General features: G+C 46.5%; 4 protein-coding genes across 13 annotated transcripts; 2 read left to right on the top strand and 2 right to left on the bottom strand.

Moving 5' to 3' along the window:
• Positions 1 to 44: 44 nt before the first annotated feature.
• LOC132261853 (probable phosphorylase b kinase regulatory subunit beta) lies at positions 45 to 4,261 on the top strand. 2 transcript variants are annotated; one of them, XM_059760865.1, is made up of 10 exons: positions 45 to 147; positions 203 to 315; positions 373 to 1,410; positions 1,464 to 1,675; positions 1,788 to 1,802; positions 2,046 to 2,150; positions 2,280 to 2,499; positions 2,564 to 3,384; positions 3,438 to 3,589; positions 3,654 to 4,261. In XM_059760865.1, the coding sequence occupies exons 1-10, from the start codon at positions 116 to 118 to the stop codon at positions 4,156 to 4,158; spliced, it is 3,213 nt and encodes a 1,070-aa protein (XP_059616848.1). In that variant the 5' UTR covers positions 45 to 115; the 3' UTR covers positions 4,159 to 4,261. The 2 variants fall into 2 exon arrangements, with proteins under 2 accessions (XP_059616848.1, XP_059616849.1); XM_059760866.1 differs by lacking the exon at positions 1,788 to 1,802.
• A 17-nt stretch (positions 4,262 to 4,278) lies between these two features.
• LOC132261855 (UDP-xylose and UDP-N-acetylglucosamine transporter-like) lies at positions 4,279 to 5,861 on the bottom strand. The gene is made up of 3 exons (XM_059760869.1): positions 5,446 to 5,861; positions 5,020 to 5,368; positions 4,279 to 4,866 (listed from the first exon to the last, which is right to left on the bottom strand). Exons 1-3 carry the CDS (start codon positions 5,547 to 5,549, stop codon positions 4,279 to 4,281), a joined length of 1,041 nt encoding a protein of 346 aa, XP_059616852.1. The 5' UTR covers positions 5,550 to 5,861.
• LOC132261854 (RUN domain-containing protein 1) lies at positions 5,520 to 9,035 on the top strand. Its single transcript, XM_059760868.1, has 5 exons — positions 5,520 to 5,601; positions 6,687 to 6,921; positions 6,991 to 7,456; positions 7,530 to 8,545; positions 8,613 to 9,035. The coding sequence occupies exons 2-5, from the start codon at positions 6,749 to 6,751 to the stop codon at positions 8,815 to 8,817; spliced, it is 1,860 nt and encodes a 619-aa protein (XP_059616851.1). The 5' UTR covers positions 5,520 to 5,601; positions 6,687 to 6,748; the 3' UTR covers positions 8,818 to 9,035.
• Positions 9,036 to 9,756: 721 nt separating this feature from the next.
• LOC132262230 (zinc finger protein 271-like) lies at positions 9,757 to 15,629 on the bottom strand. Of its 9 annotated transcripts, none has more exons than XM_059761420.1 (8): positions 14,952 to 15,629; positions 13,754 to 13,873; positions 12,415 to 13,633; positions 12,044 to 12,224; positions 11,807 to 11,974; positions 11,572 to 11,732; positions 10,879 to 11,046; positions 9,757 to 10,810 (listed from the first exon to the last, which is right to left on the bottom strand). In XM_059761420.1, the coding sequence occupies exons 2-8, from the start codon at positions 13,847 to 13,849 to the stop codon at positions 10,518 to 10,520; spliced, it is 2,286 nt and encodes a 761-aa protein (XP_059617403.1). In that variant the 5' UTR covers positions 13,850 to 13,873; positions 14,952 to 15,629; the 3' UTR covers positions 9,757 to 10,517. The 9 variants fall into 9 exon arrangements, with proteins under 9 accessions (XP_059617403.1, XP_059617405.1, XP_059617402.1 ...); XM_059761422.1 differs by having other exon boundaries at positions 13,754 to 13,857; XM_059761419.1 differs by having other exon boundaries at positions 13,754 to 13,854.
• Positions 15,630 to 15,744: the final 115 nt, after the last annotated feature.

Below are 15,744 nucleotides of genomic sequence, written 5' to 3'. Positions count from 1 at the left end.
CCTCTTCGCCCCAATTCGCCACCTGCTTCAGAGGTCATTTCATGGTAAATACGTATCGGAAGAAAGTTGGTTTTCCTGCTTTTCTCATTTTCAAGGTGTTTTCCTGGCCTGCGGAATGCGGGACGCTCTGAAGCAGAATGCCACCGAGTGCGTGTCAGTGTTGATTTAGTGATCACTTTCGCTAATTCTGTGTTATTTGCAGAAAACCAAATCCCATCCGGATGGGTAGTATTGACGACATCAATCTGGATCAGTTCCTGAAAATCACCAATTATGAGGACACCGTGAAGCAGCTGGACATATACTATGGCATTGGTAAGTAAGAGTGCCTGAGACTTGTGAATTAGTGCTAATCATCTTACTTTTCTCCAGTCAAAAGACAACTGTTGCAGTTCCAGAGCCCAATTACTGGCCTCTTTCCGGTCCTTTCGACTGACACGGAAGTGGGCAGTATCAGGGACAGTGTGTACTGTGCAGCTGCCATTTGGAGTCTCTATCAGGCCTACAAGAGGATCGATGACGATCGAGGAAAGTCCTATGAACTCGGCCAGTCCACAGTGAAGTGCATGCGAGGGATTCTGGAGTGCTGGATCAAGCAATCGCGTCGAGTGGAGTTTTTCAAGTCTCGCCAGTGCAGTCTGCATGCACTGCACTGCAAGTTCCACCTGTACACAGGAGAGCAAGTGCTTCCGGATGACAACTACAACCACCTGCAAATCGATGTGGTGTCAGTCTATCTGATATTCCTCGTGCAGATGATCACGTCTGGCCTGCAGATTGTTTACACGCAGGACGAAGTGGCGTTTGTGCAGAACCTGGTGTACTACGTGGAGCGCGCCTATCGAACGCCAGACTTTGGAATCTGGGAACGTGGCTCGAAGTACAACGATGGAACTCCTGAGATTCACGCCTCGTCGATTGGATTCGCCAAGTCAGCTCTTGAGGCCATCAATGGGTGTAATTTGTTCGGTGAGAAGGGCGCTTCGTGGAGCGTCGTGTACGTAGACATCGATGCACACAATAGGAATCGCAGCATCTTCGAGACGATGCTGCCAAGAGAGTCCAGCTCCAAAGGTGTGGACGCCTCACTTATTCCTACGCTCTCTTTCCCGGCGTTTGCATCCCACGAGGAGCGCCTTGTGGACATGACGAAGAAGAACGTGGTGTCACGCCTGAGAGGCATGAGAGGCTTCAAGAGGTTCAGCCGCGATGGGTACTTGAGCAAGATCGAGGACAAATCCAGGAGATTCTACAATCGGGGCGAAATAAAGGACTTCGAGGGATACGAATGCGAGTGGCCGATCTTCCACATTTACATGATCATTGATGGCGTGTTCAAGAACAATGCCGCTCAGATAGAGGAGTTCCAGAACGAGCTGAGGAGTTGTCTCTACAAGGACTTGAACGGAGGTGAGAAAGTGACCTGAAAAACATGAGTGAAACACTCAATGTCCTCTTCGCAGATCCCGTGGTCTCAATGTACTTCCAACCTGATGGCGAGGGAGGCTACACGCGCGCCAATCCCAACTCCCTTTTCCTCTGGGGCCAATCTATGTTTATCATATCGCAACTCCTGACTGCTGGGCTTTTGCACATCAACGAACTCGATCCGATCCGACGATACCTCCCCAGCTACAACAGACCACGCAAAGGCGGCAGGTATTCGGCTTTCCAGGTAAGTGCTCTGCCTGCATTTGTAAGGACTCAACCTTGCCTCTTGGATTTTAATCAATTGCGGAAGTTCTCTCTCGACTGTCATCTTAACTGAATTCTTTTTTCAATCTCAGGCAAAGCCGGGAATAGTAAGTAAATTGCGGTAGCATGATTGACTAGGTGTTGAGTTCTTTTCTCATTAGTTTTCCCCTTATCTTGACAGTGTAATTAACCCGCGATAATGATTTTGATATCATGAACTCAATTTGATGTAAAAAAAAATTCGACTTATGCATTAATACTTTTGTGGCTTTTAGGTCAAAATTCAATTTGCAAATATCATAGGAGAAACTCCTGTGCAAAGCAACTAAATGTGATGATGACTTTTCTAGGGCACTGCAACGGATCTCGTGGTGCAAATTGTACTTATTGCCGAATCTATGAGACTGCAGGCAATGATGGCCACTTATGGGATTCAGACGCAGACGCCGCATGAGGTAAATCAATGATAAATGCCGTGTTGTCTTAACGCGATAATAGAAACTTTATTTCAAATGTAATCTCACGACATGGTTTAAGATTGCTAACATTTCCCTAAGTTAAATTTTTCTTTTGGTGTTGCACAGGTGGAGCCCGTGCAGATATGGTCATCGACTAAGTTAATTCAGGTGTACCAACAGCTGGGGGTGAACGAGAAAATAGGACTCACTGGGCGGCCGCCGAGACCCATAGGATCTCTAGGAACTTCCAAAGTGTACAGAATTTGCGGAATGACGGTTCTCTGCTATCCACTAATCTTTGAAGTGTCGGACTTTTATCTGTATCGCGACATGGCTCTCCTTATCGGTAACTTTGCCCGCCTTCAAATGCACTTCTGAGGATTGGCCTAAATTCCACCGTGATTTTGCAGATGACATCAAGACGGAGTTGCAATTTGTGGGGAAGTACTGGAGGCTTTCGGGGAGACCAACGGTGTGCCTGCTAATTCGCGAGGAACACATGCGAGATCCGCAATTCAAAGAGATGCTGGACTTGCTGGCAATGCTGAAGAAGGGCTACTGCGATGGGATGAAAGTGCGAATTGGACGCTTGCAGAATCTGATTTCGAGTTCCTGCATTGAGCACCTGGACTTTATGTCACAATCCGAATTGCCAGAGAGTTGCGAGGCCTTCAGTCAAGTGACCCACGAGTACATTGGCTACCAGAGTCTCACGGACATCCCGAAAGCGCTCACGTACGTGGACGAGAAGATGTCCATGAAGGAGTACAATCATCGGCCGAACGAGGATGTCATTGAGGCTATTAGGAGAACATCATCACTCTTCGGCCTGGTGCAGCTGCTGGAGATCCTGATGAAGCGCCAGGGCATGGATTACGAGATTGGCGACAAGACTCTGTATCAGTGCATTACAGACCTGTACTATCGCGCCGGATCCTTGAGATATTGGCGCGTGGTGAGGTACTGTAGTTCTCTGTTGCATCACATCGTGGACTCCATCTCGCCCTTCATCACCACAGTGCTGGTGAACGGGAAGCAACTCACAGTGGGCATCATTGGGCAGAAGGAGACGGTGTTCGATAAGCCAATGACTCCGGCTGAGATACAGAATGTCATGTATTCCTCTGTCCAGCCACTGAACGTCATCCATGCGGTGCTTCAGCAGGAAGTTGTGCTCTACTGCGGTCGTCTGATTGCCACAACGCCTGAGATGTTCCGTGGAATCCTCAAGGTGGGTGGACAAATGAGATGATTAGATGAGGCGTAATGCTCTCTTCTCTGCAGATTCGCGTCGGTTGGGTGCTCGAGGCGATGAGGCTGTACTTGCACATTTCCAATTCAGCCCAGGGAACTGATCTGGAGAATCTGTCTCCCTACGAAGTGCGCCAATTGCTCCATCACGTTCTCACCGTGAGACAGTGGGCACTGGATGAGAAGTGAGCGTGCAGATTTCCCTGTATTTTGATGTTTTTAAAGCTCTAATGATTCCTCTTTTTGTAGTTTATCCACTCTGCAGCGGCGCCAGCTCGAGGGGTGTCTCTGTCGGGTGCCAGATCAATTCTACAACTGGGTCTGGGATGTGCTGCAGCGAACTCCTGAAGGTCTTCACGTGCAGGGACATCACTTGCCCGCCAGTCCCACACTCACGAGCATGAGTCGTAGCGAGTTGTCCTTCTCGCTGCTCGTGGAAGAGACTCTGATTCACATTGAGCTGCCCGAGAGGCGGCAATTGACTGTGGAATTGCTGGGCATTGTGGCGAAGATCCTCAGTCGGAATCCTGAGTTGCAGTTTCAGCAGGTTTTGGATCTGGATCAATTGCTGGAGGGCGCCTTCATCATGTACTGCAAGGACAACAAGAAGGAGATCTCCAAAGACATCTCTCCGCTGTACTCCCTGAGCTACTCAGAGACCACAGGCTATCTGGCGAGAGCTGCGGTGAACACGGTGCTGCAGGGTGGCGCCCTGACCCCATCCATGAGTGATGAAATGTGCAAAGTATCCTAATGTCTCGGTTGAGCATTATCTGTTAGCGTTTTACTATGTTGTCTGTTCTCGAAAGTTTTATCAAATTTAGAAAGTGAAGAAAGGCAAAAATCTGCAAAAATCACATGTTTAGTCTCTAATCTACTCCACTTTCTTCGCATCACTCTTCCGGGCGGCAAGAGACTTCTTAACACTAGGAATCACTTCTGTGAACACGATGGTGCCGTAGAAGACACACAGAGTGCCAATCCAGTGGTATATCGTGAAGGGATTCTGGAAGTAGACGATCGAGAAGAGGAGCGACACGAACTTCCGCAGTGTCACCACTAGAGTCACGGTCAGAGAGGAGCATTCCGTCGTGAGGACGTACACGGAACTGATGCACACGTACTGCGTGAGGACGTTGCCCAGCAGATAGAGCAGCACTATCGGCACTCCGATCCCGAGGACGGGCACGGGCACGGGCGGACTGGAGACACAGATCTTGAAGTGCTCCCAGATGTTGCCAGTGAGCAGCAGGAAGCCCGGCAAGGGCAGAAGGTGGGTGTAGTAAAGAGCCTCTCGAGGGTGTTTGCCGTAGCGTTTGTACAGGACTTCTTGGTAAATTCCCATTCGGGCTGAGATAAACAGAGCCACTGTCAGCAGAGTGATTCCCAGAGTCCACCAGAAGAAGACTGTGGCGGGATCCGCTTCCTCTTCCGCTTCTTTCGCGGCCGATTTGCTTTCTTTCTGCAAAAATATGAAGGAAGGTCACGCTAACACATCATATCTTGCTATTTGAGACAGCTGATATCGTCGAAAATGAAAGTCATGCATAATAAACAGTATTTCTTTAACAGGTGCGAACGATGTGGACAAATTGAGTCAATATTTTAAACTTACCACATCAGATCCTGACACGATGGTGCAGATGACGATGCCAAATGTTATCAGGATGACTGAGAAGTACTTGGAGAAGTCATACTTTTTGTTCAGGATCAGAATTCCCATGATCATGTTGGCGATCAGCGAACCTGCGCGGAAGATCATGTGCAGCGGCATGGGAATGTTGAAATCGAAGGCGTAGTTGTTGCACACGCTGCTCGTGAAGAACATCGCCACGAGGATTGTGTAGTCCTTGAAGCCAATCCTGGCCGGCTGCGTCCCGAAGCGGTGTGTGAAGATGAAGCCCTCGATGGCAATGAAGGCGAATTGGGCGAATGTGATGAGATTCCCGGAACCGGGGTCAAACCTAACGCAGCGGAGAGAGAGAAGTATTACTCAATCGACACCTGGCCTTGCGCTTTTTGTTGTGCAACGCGAACGTACTTGACCAAGAGCTCCAGGAACACAACATTGCTGCAGCAGCCAACAAACACCAGCGCGATGGCAATCGCCGCCTTCAGGTTTGATATCTTTGGCATGAAACCCATCGTCCGGAGAAGGAAAACTCACTCTCTTGACACTCTTCTTCTGGGGCTCAAGGTAAGTTTCTAACTCCAAACACTTTTGCCTGTGGTGGGTGGGTATTTTTAGCCAAATAGACCTCCTTTCTCAATAGTCTCACGCTTTCCTGAGCACACTTTCTGATATCACACCACAAATCATTCCAGAGAGGGCGGGTTTTTTTCCTGTTCCGGAGTCCACAAAACACCTTTACGTTATGACAATAAGTCGCGGAATCACAAGTGAATTATCATCGTTCAAAGTGTCACAAACACGAGAACCAACCTCGCTCACTCTCAGCACATTTATAGTGAAGTTTCTCTTTCGTTCCTCTACTCTGAGAGGCCTGTTGAATGAGAACAGAACGCAGAGTGAGAGAGAGAGAGAATCTTACTCTCTGGCAAGCATTCTTTCCATTTTGGCGCTATTTTGATCACACTGGCATGCCAGCAGAGGAATGGAATGCTCTATTCGCATGGTTTACGGTTACCGTTGGCAGAATTCTTCTCAGATTTGCATTATATATTGCAATAATGATCTATTGATGTTAGATTTTAAGATATGGTAAAGAGAATCTGGCATTTTATAATACAAGGTATTACTCAGGGCCCAAAAGGTGTTCAACAAGCCAAGATTCATCAAAATGCAAGAATTTTTCTTATTTTGTAAAACTAAGTTCCTTTGTATTCTCTTTTTCAATTTCATCGTATTTTTCCTAAATTTTTCACCATCTCTCTGTTTTCTCTTTTCTATTTTTGTTCTCAGCCAAACTCGTAAGGATACAAAGAATCTTATACGTAGCGTGGTTCGTTTTAAACTGCAGGTTCCTGGTAACAAGTAAATTGGGTAAATTGAAAAGAAATTGCCCAAGGAGTCCAGTAATGATATTTACAAAAACGATAATACCGCAACCCGCTTTCTATTACACATTTTCCCACGCATTGTTGCTCTCATTCCGACTCTTTCCCTACCCAACCATGATAATGCTCATGCGGGGGCTGAAATGAGGGAAGCTTCAACCGCGCAAAATCCACATTTTCAAGCTGTCGAAAAAATTCTTTTCCATTCACTTGTAACATTGATTTCTACTAAACACTTTTCTCTCGATTTTTTCTCACAATCAGAGACTTTTGCAGTAAAAAAGTAGTAGAATCGCAGATTTGGAGTTTTCGTGGGAGTGGCAATCATGGAGTTTGCTGATGAAAGTGGAGAAATTCTGTTCCAGCAAGTGGACACGTTGATTACTGATGAGGAGTCTGAGACAGAGAAACCAGATGTTGAGCGATGGGATCCTCTTGGGGCGGCCAATGACTCAGAAACTGACATCCAGCAGGCGGATTCCGAGCGACAGTTGGCGGAGTGAGTTTTCATGGAAATCGCAGAAAGGGGTGAATATCCCTTATGTCGGTATGTTTCCTTGATTTCCAGGCCGGAACACTTCTGTGACTTCAATCGGATCCGGAGTTTGGAGGAAGAGCAGGAAATGCTGACATCCTCACTTCTGGCTCTCACATCCCACTTCGCACAGGTGCAGTTCCGGCTGAAGCAGATTGTTAAGGCTGCTCCAGAGGAGCGTGACATGATGCTGAAGAACCTGGAGGAGTTTGCGTTCCGGGGTATCCCGGAAGTGCAGGAGATTGAGAGTGGTAGTGGGAATCTCATCATGTCCTCGGTGGAGTGGCAACGGAATCGGCAGCAGGAGCTGATTCAGCAGCTGAAGAGCCAGCTGGAAGATTTGGAGAAGTTCGCCTTCGAGTCTGGTGAGCCCGTTCTGCCGCAATCGATGCTGGTGGAAAAGCAGAAGGTCATCATTGACGAGTTCAAGAGCAAAATCAATCTCAATCTGGATGAGAATGCTTTGTCACACTTGAGTCCAGAGGATTTGCGTCATCAGGTGGGTGGTTTTATTGCAGAAAGAGAGCGGACAAGAGATAAATTGTTTTGATAACGCGTCTTTCCTCTTAAAGGTGGACTCTGCGCTTGGGGAATTTGTCAGCCCGCTGAAGATGAAGGATCAACTCGTGACTCAACTGAAGACTCAGATCACAGATCTCGAGAGATTCATCGAGTTTATCCAGAATGCAGAAGACACCGTTGGGGAGGTGGACACAAATTGTGACTGCATTTCTGAGGAGCATCGACGAAAGCCGCTGCCCAGGAAGAATTCGCGCTCTAGGATGACAAGCACGTCGAGCCAGGACGGTTCCAGCCGTGGCTCTGACGGTAAATTCGTGGACAAAGGGCAGAGTATCGTGAAGCGCGTGCTCACTCTGCTGGAAATCTTCACCTCCTCTCAGATTGGCTGTGCCTCCACGGCGACGAGATTCCAGAGGAACTCCTTCAAGAAGACGCCCAGCGGGAGCCACTGGGGCGATCTGAGAGCACAGCTCGAAGTGGACATCCAGGAAATCTGCAATTTCGCCAAGAAAAAGGACGAGGATTCACACGATGATCTCTCCAGTGTGTACATGACTGACTCTGATTCCGAGCCGGATTCTGCTCAAGTGGTCACACAGCAGAGGCGTCGGAAGGCGAGATCCCAGAAGCAATCTCAGGACAGCACTTATCTCATGTCAATCGTGCGGAAGCGCTTCGCAATGACCCTCCAGAAACTAATGCAGCACGGATTGCGGAATCCGGACAACTCCAGCATGATGGTGCCCTTCATCAGCTGCTTCGCGATGCCCAAAGTGGACTATGGAGATTACGGAGCGGCGATTGGGGATGAGGACGACAAGGCAGGCAGGCAAATGCATGCGTGGGAACTGATTCTCGAGTATTACTACATCAAGAACGGCGATAAATACAATGAGACACCGGCACGGAGGCTCTCGCAGAGTTTCAACCTAGAGATTGTGGGCGGCACAGCGATCTCGGTGAAGCAGAGCCTTCTCAGCACCATAGGATGCATCCTGACCCTCCATGCGCCCTACAAGCGTAATCTCAACTCCCACTTTAAGGCGTTCGTCTGTGCCGGACTCAAGTGAGTTACTGTTTTACTTTGGAAATTCAGAAAGTTTTGGGTTTATTGATGAATTTGTCTTTCGTAGTACGGGAAAGCTCACAAAGTGGCTTCATCTCATCTATCAGTGCCCAGAACTCTGCTCCACGTACTACACCAGTTGGAGCTACGCCGCCAAGACAGGCTTTCGGGATGCCCTTCGCAGCATGGAGCCGTTGAGTCTCCTGAAATTCGATCTGCCCGTGGACTTTGCTATTCGTCAATTTCAGAACATGAATGATGTTTTCCAGTAAATTCCCAGCATTCCCTCTATTCCAATCATTCAAGTACTTTAGAAGAGCGTTCAATTTTAGTCAATTTAGCCCACGGATTTAGTGATTTTTTATTGTGATTACTTTAAAAAAGGATGGATTCCAAAGGATGATTTGTTAGACGTTTGAGGCAAGTAATAAAGAGGCGTATAAGCGTAGTCGACTGCGTCATGCATTGAACAATGGCTGAAGCAGCGACAGTGTTGCTGGCAGAAGTGTTTTAGTCTCCCCATGTCATCCCATGATCGATGCCTTGGCCGGATTTCCACGCTTTTCGAGTCGCTTTTAGAGTTTACTACAACATAAAGTCATTTATTGTTATATATGTAAATATTGTTCGACAATATACATAATTTACATCTGTTCTCATTCTTATTATCGGCATACACATTGTATGTTGCATACGACAAAATGCGCGTAACATGAGAAATGAATCCAGTAATTCAAGTGAAAAGTGTAAATGAAGTAAAATCGAAATGAAATTCATTTAAGTTTCCTCAGCTTATTCGTCATCAAATATTACTCTTTTTTTATACTCTGTGATTTTCCTTTTAAACTGTCTCACTGCATTTTTTTCATTTAAATTTTTAGACTCCTAATATCATAATGCAAGTTCCTTATGAGATAATTAATGTATTATATAAGTTTCTACCTAATAAGAATAAACTCGACTCTTTTTGCATATCATTACAAATAAATTCAATCAAGAAATAAAAATAAATGATTGGATAATTAATTGTAAAAAGGATTACACATAAAGTAATGAGATAAATCTCATGAGACTCATCTCCTGACTTTCATTTTCATCTATAATAAAATAAGCTTTTTGCTGTCTATACGTCAGGAATTGGTCACTCTCCTCGATTCAGTTACACTCTTTTTACTCATCCTACACACTCTTCCGAACAATGCTTAGCATCCTTATCATAAAACTCTTATGAGAAATTCGAATTCATGGCTCAAGTTGGGATAAAGCTTGATTCCTCTCTCTTCATCCCAAAAACTGGGTGATCTTACAAATCACACTCCTTCACTAAACCTATATAGAATATAAATTGTATGGCCCATAAATATAATTTTTTTTCTTCTCTCAAAATAAGAATATAATAGAAAATATCCTCTAAAATAGAATATGAATTTTCTTTTCACTCTCTTAACTTTGTAAACACTACAAAAATGGCGCTTCCTTTCAGGGCAGAAAACATAATCTGTTCGTGAAAATATATTCAATTGCAATTGGTTTTCTTTTTTATCATCAAAAGTGAATCGAGGAGATACACTTTCATTTTGTAAAAACTAAATGTTGTGTGTCATTAATAACTCTAAACTCAGTATAATAGTTAAAAAGCTGCTTCCTAAATTAAAAACTCCTACACATAAATCAGTTTTGGGAGTAAAATAAATTGCAATTATGTGGGAAATTTTCATAATTTCAACCCTTCTCTCTCTCTTGTGCTTGCATTCTCTTAAAATTTTCATTTCCCCTGTCTTCCATTCTTTATCCTGAACAAACCAAAGATGAAAAACTCAATACGATAAACTCATCACTCCCACTGTAAAATCCACCCAAGAGAGACTCTCTCTGCATCTCTTCACTACACAGGCTGTCTAACTCGTTAGGTGTACCGCAAATTAGTACGTGTTGTTTGTCTATTCACTATCCTCCTCACTGGGGGCTCATTCTAAGGCTTCAGCTGCGGATGTGGCGGCGGAGGAGCATTCACTGGATTGTGATTGTGAACATTCACTTGCAGCGCCACCGAATTCTCCGGCGGATGAACAGGAATGGGTGGCGGAGGCGGCGGTGGCTCGCTGCTCTGCAGCAACCTCAGTGCAGTCTGTGAGTTCGTATGCTGGAGGATGTGAGACGTTATCGTCGAAGTCACAGGAAGTGCGCTCACCGTCTCCGTTGTGCTACAGATGGGCCTCGCCGCGTTTATCTGGGGCGACAGCAGCGTGGCCTTTTGATGCGATACTGCAAGAGGACGCCGAGAGTTAGCACACGCATTCGCACATGCAAAGTATGAAGTTTTTGTACAGCACCGAAATACTCACTGATCACTTGAGGCTCCAGAACAACCGGCGCGGCCTGCGGATGGTTCTTCTTGATGTGCCTCAGCATATTGCCCTTCTCAACAAATGACTTCCCGCAGTGAATACAGACGTATGGCTTCTCGTCCGAATGAGATCTCCGATGTGACACCAAATGACCTACGATTGCGATGAGAAAACAAAGCATTAGTGTGAGAAAAGGCTTGATTTCTTGGAAGCCCCGCCCCGCCGTGTCCTTGACAAGGTAAGAAAATCACCTATTCACCATTACTGAATCTGAAATTCAATTTCACACACAAATTCCTTTTCTCCCAGACTGCCTGCCTATCAATTAAATTGACGTTGTATTGAATCGGATTAAATTCACTGAATCGTCCTCAGAGACAAGAAATTACTTCTTAATCACCTTCCCATAGATTGTAGAGACCCGACAGGAATAATGCTTAATGAGATGGAACAAATCATAATTGAAAATATCTTCCCCAACATTCATGCGAACGAGGAGAGAAATAGAGCGAGTAAAAATTTCAACATTTTAGCCAAAATCAATTCAAAGAATGGGTCACACCGTGGAATTGACAGTCAATTACATCAATTATTCATTAATGCTGCTGAATCCACTCAATTTAGCCATTTTATCAGGCAGTGTGCGCGCGAGGGATGAAATTGTTAGTTGCTAATTACCTTTGCAAATAAAATCCTTAGGGCATAAATCACAGCGAAATGGGCGTTCAGCTGCCGCTCCCTTGTTGTGACTACGCTGATGAAAGAGCAAATTTCCCTTCAGTGGAAACGATTTTCCGCACTCATTGCATGCAAAGGGTCTCTCACCAGTGTGAGATCGACTGTAAGGCAGAAGGAATGAGAAAATTCGTTAGAATTCCGACCCGAAAACATGTAGATAAATATATACACAGACCTTATATGATTAATCAAGTGCTCCTTTCTGGTGAACGGTTTATTGCACACATTGCAACAATGGGGATTTTCGCTGGAATGTTGTCTCAAGTGATTCGTAAGATGTTCCTTTCGCGTAAAAGTCTTCTGGCAGAATTCACATCGATGCGGCGAGTCTCCCGTGTGTATTCTGCAATATCAACACATTTTCATATTCCAAATTTTCCTCCCCATCTATTTGCCTATTTGCCTCACTCACCGAATGTGATTAGTCAGATGTTCTTTCCTCGTGAAAGACTTCATACAAAACGTACAGCGATGAGGCGATTCTCCGGTATGTTGGCGCACATGATTCGTCAAGTGCTCTTTCCTCGTGAAACTCTTGGAGCAGTAGGAGCACTTGTGCGGAGATTCACCCGTATGTTGCCTCACGTGATTTACTGTAAAAACAGAACAAAGAAACCACTTATTATCTATTTATACAGCATCTACGCTAAGCCACGCCCACTTATAAGCCACACCCACTTGGAAGCTCTGCCTACTATGTCTTTCGAGAGAAATTCTTCCAATGACAGAGTTAGATCTTTGTTAAAAGAGATCCAAAAGAGGCATTAATGCTGACATACTCACCCAGATGATCCTTTCTCGTGAAGGCTTTCGTACAGTAGGTGCACTTGAAGGGCGTCTCGCCAGTGTGTTGTCTGATGTGATTGACGAGGTGCTCCTTCCTCGTGAAGGACTTCATGCAGTACGTACACCTGTGCGGCGATTCGCCCGTATGCTGGCGCACGTGATTCAGTAGGTGCTCCTTTCGCGTGAACGTCTTCGAGCAGAAGTCGCAGCGATGAGGCGTCTCGCCAGTGTGCCACATGATGTGATTGGTAAAGTGCTCCTTCCGCGTGAAGCTCTTGCCGCAGATCTCACACCTGAAGGGGGTCTCGTTCGTGTGCGATCGCATGTGATTGGCCAGGTGCTCCTTGCGCGTGTACTTCTTCCCGCACACCTGGCACTGATGCGGCGTCTCGCCCGTGTGCCACATGTAGTGATTCACGTAGTGCTCCTTCCGCGTGAACGACTTCTTGCATATATCACATCGGTGCGGCGTCTCCCCTGTATGCTTCCTCTCGTGATTCACCATGTGCTCCTTCCGCGTGAAGTTCTTCGCACAGTACTGACACCGGAACGGCGTCTCACCCGTGTGACTCCTGATGTGATTGTCCAGGTGCTCCTTGCGCGCGAACGTCTTCTGGCAGATTGTGCACGCGAATGGCTTGTCCGTGGAGTGACGCTTCATGTGACGCTCCAGACTGCTGTCGTTCGCGAACACGTGAAAGCACACTGTGCACATGAACATGGGGCCGCCAATGTGGGACTTTCCGTGGCGCGAGAGGTCCGCCGTGTTGGAGAAGCCCTGGCCGCACACCTGGCACGTGAATGGCTTGCGCTCGTTGTGGTAGCGCCTGTGCACAATCAACTGGTAACGGAAGGGGAACATCTTGCCGCAAATGTCGCACGAATGCGACAGCGGCACGATCACTGGACTCTCGCCCGAGTTGGGTAGCGACGGATCGGAGTTCAGCACGCTAGGCGGCTCCATCTTCGTGTCCACCGGCGGCACGGACGTCACGATGGCCGGCGGGGCCGAGCTGACGGACGGCGGCTCGCCAGGGAGGTTGGGCACTGGCGGATGCGGCGGCGGCTGCATTGCATTGTTGCTACTGCTGACAATGTTGAGGGTTCCCGCCGTCGTGGCGATGTTGATGCCCGAAGCCGTGGGCGCAGCCTCGTTGGGTAGCTTCCCGAACACCTCATGATATGACAAAAATTGACTGAGATCCTCGATATTTACCTGCATTTCCACACCATTTCGCATCCAATCGCGACATCGGCACAGAAGGGAGAGAAATAGAGCACAAAATTAGCATTATGAGTGCAACATAGAAGATATCATCGGGCTCCGCCTCATTACCTTATACATTTCAACTCCTAATGCTTTTCCTATGTCAGGTTCAGGAAATCCACTAGATATTTTCAGTAGTGATCCATCCGGAGCCCGGAAGTCCATCGCAGCTGCTGATATGAAATTTCACTGTAATCAAAATCATTGTACGACTGGCATTTTGCCTCTTTCGGCACACACACTCCCACACACACACACACACTCGCACACAACTCATGAGGGGAGAGAAACAAAAAATCAATACAAATGATAAGATATTCCTGTGCAGTGCATACGATTAAAATAATGAACACGTCGGTAAGTGGAGCAGGACTCACGTGTGGAGGAACGAAAAAAAAACCAACTCAGAAATTATCACATCAAAGCATCGGGAATATTAGCTCTGATTATGGCTGTTTTAGGCACTTGTGATTTCCTCTCTCTCAGGGGATTTTGCATAGGCCAACATTTGTGCGTGAAATAAACATTGAAGCACAATCAAAAGAGGAAAGCAATTAGCATCAGCATTATTTTGGCTATACAAATATAATAAGATTTGATGAGTTTTTATTAGTTTTACAGTCTCATGATATAAATTTGGTGCTTTTTTCAATTTGAACATCAAAATTTCTCAAGTCTAGAGAATCTGATCAGAGGATCGAGATTGACAATAAATTTAGCTTTTCTCCGTCCGGCGGCGCTCCGATTCGATTTACCAATCAAAGCCAAATTCTGCGACATTTCGCCAGTGTTTTTGCCCATTTCTATCTGTGTTGATGTTGTGAAATTCGCGTCTTATCGAGAGACATCCAATTCGCTTGATGAAGCATCAGCAATTTGGCGATCGCGCTGCGCCCGCGACGCCCGATCATTGTCTTGGCGCGCGGGAGAAATGTCCAGAGAGAGATGAGCGAGTGCTTGTGGAGGAATGGAAGAGAGTGATTCACGCATGCATCGCCCCCTTTTGTTCCAGACCTTCTCAATTGAGCGAGCAACAATGCCTCGCGACACAACGAATATCGTTTGAGCGTTGCATCCAATTCGGGGGCGTTATCAAATTTCCATTATTTAGAGAGAGAAAGAGGCAAGGAGGCGAGAAAGAGAGCGAGCCAGCCAGAGAAGAGAGAAACAGGAATAGAGAAGCAAAAGAGGAGGAATGGCGGCAAACGTCGCTTTTAGCACGGAATTTGTACAATGAGAAAGTAGACAGGGAGGTTGATATACGTACAAAAAGGTCCGGCAAATGATGATTTGTATCTCCATTTGACGACATTGCCACCATTTGGGATTGTCTCATCAATTAGATCGCGAAACTCTGTGGGTTCGTCCAAAATGGGGAAGCCTCTGCGGAGGGTCTCTTTTTGTTCTCCCCGAGCGAAGTGTATTTACACAAAATATTTGGCCACTATGCGAAGCATTGGCACATTTTCTGCACAATTTATCACCTCGCGGAGCCTCGGCGGTGCGTTGTGGTGAGAATTGGCCGGTTTTTTCATTATCTCTCCACCTCACAGAGCGACACAGGCAATGGAATTCTCACCTTTAGCAGCAATGATTATTTCCAATCAAAGTTTCTCTAGCAATTGATTTTCTCCCCTCGCTTGCCCGCATCATTTTCCCACAACACCCTTCACGTGCACACGCAATGCACACGGCAGTCTCTCGGCCACACACCTATGTACACTTTAGTCACCTTTTTTCACCGATTTTCCCCCTGTATGTACACCTTTTTCCGCCTCAAATTAATCACGGATTCCTACATTTATGCTCCTCCGAACGCCATTTTGAACTTTGATGCCTCTTTTTCTTGGAAGTATGCTTGGATTATCCCACTTTGCCATCGGGCAACACGGCGGCGACGGGCTGTGAGAGTGTGCGTGCGGCCGAGCGAGCGAGACGTCAGATAAAGAGCCGTGAGAGCGGAGCGTTCTACAAGAACCGCGATTCCCGCGTTGCCACACTAAGAGGGCTTGAATAAATGCTTAATTCAATTCAGATACGAACGCATCACCTCACAATTT

The sequence above is a fragment of the Phlebotomus argentipes genome, unplaced genomic scaffold, assembly GCF_947086385.1.
Source record: "Phlebotomus argentipes unplaced genomic scaffold, Phlebotomus argentipes genome assembly contig_15, whole genome shotgun sequence".
NCBI lineage: Eukaryota > Metazoa > Arthropoda > Insecta > Diptera > Psychodidae > Phlebotomus > Phlebotomus argentipes.
The sequence above is the reverse complement of the archived record's forward strand: the minus strand, read 5'-3'. Positions and strand labels throughout refer to the sequence as shown.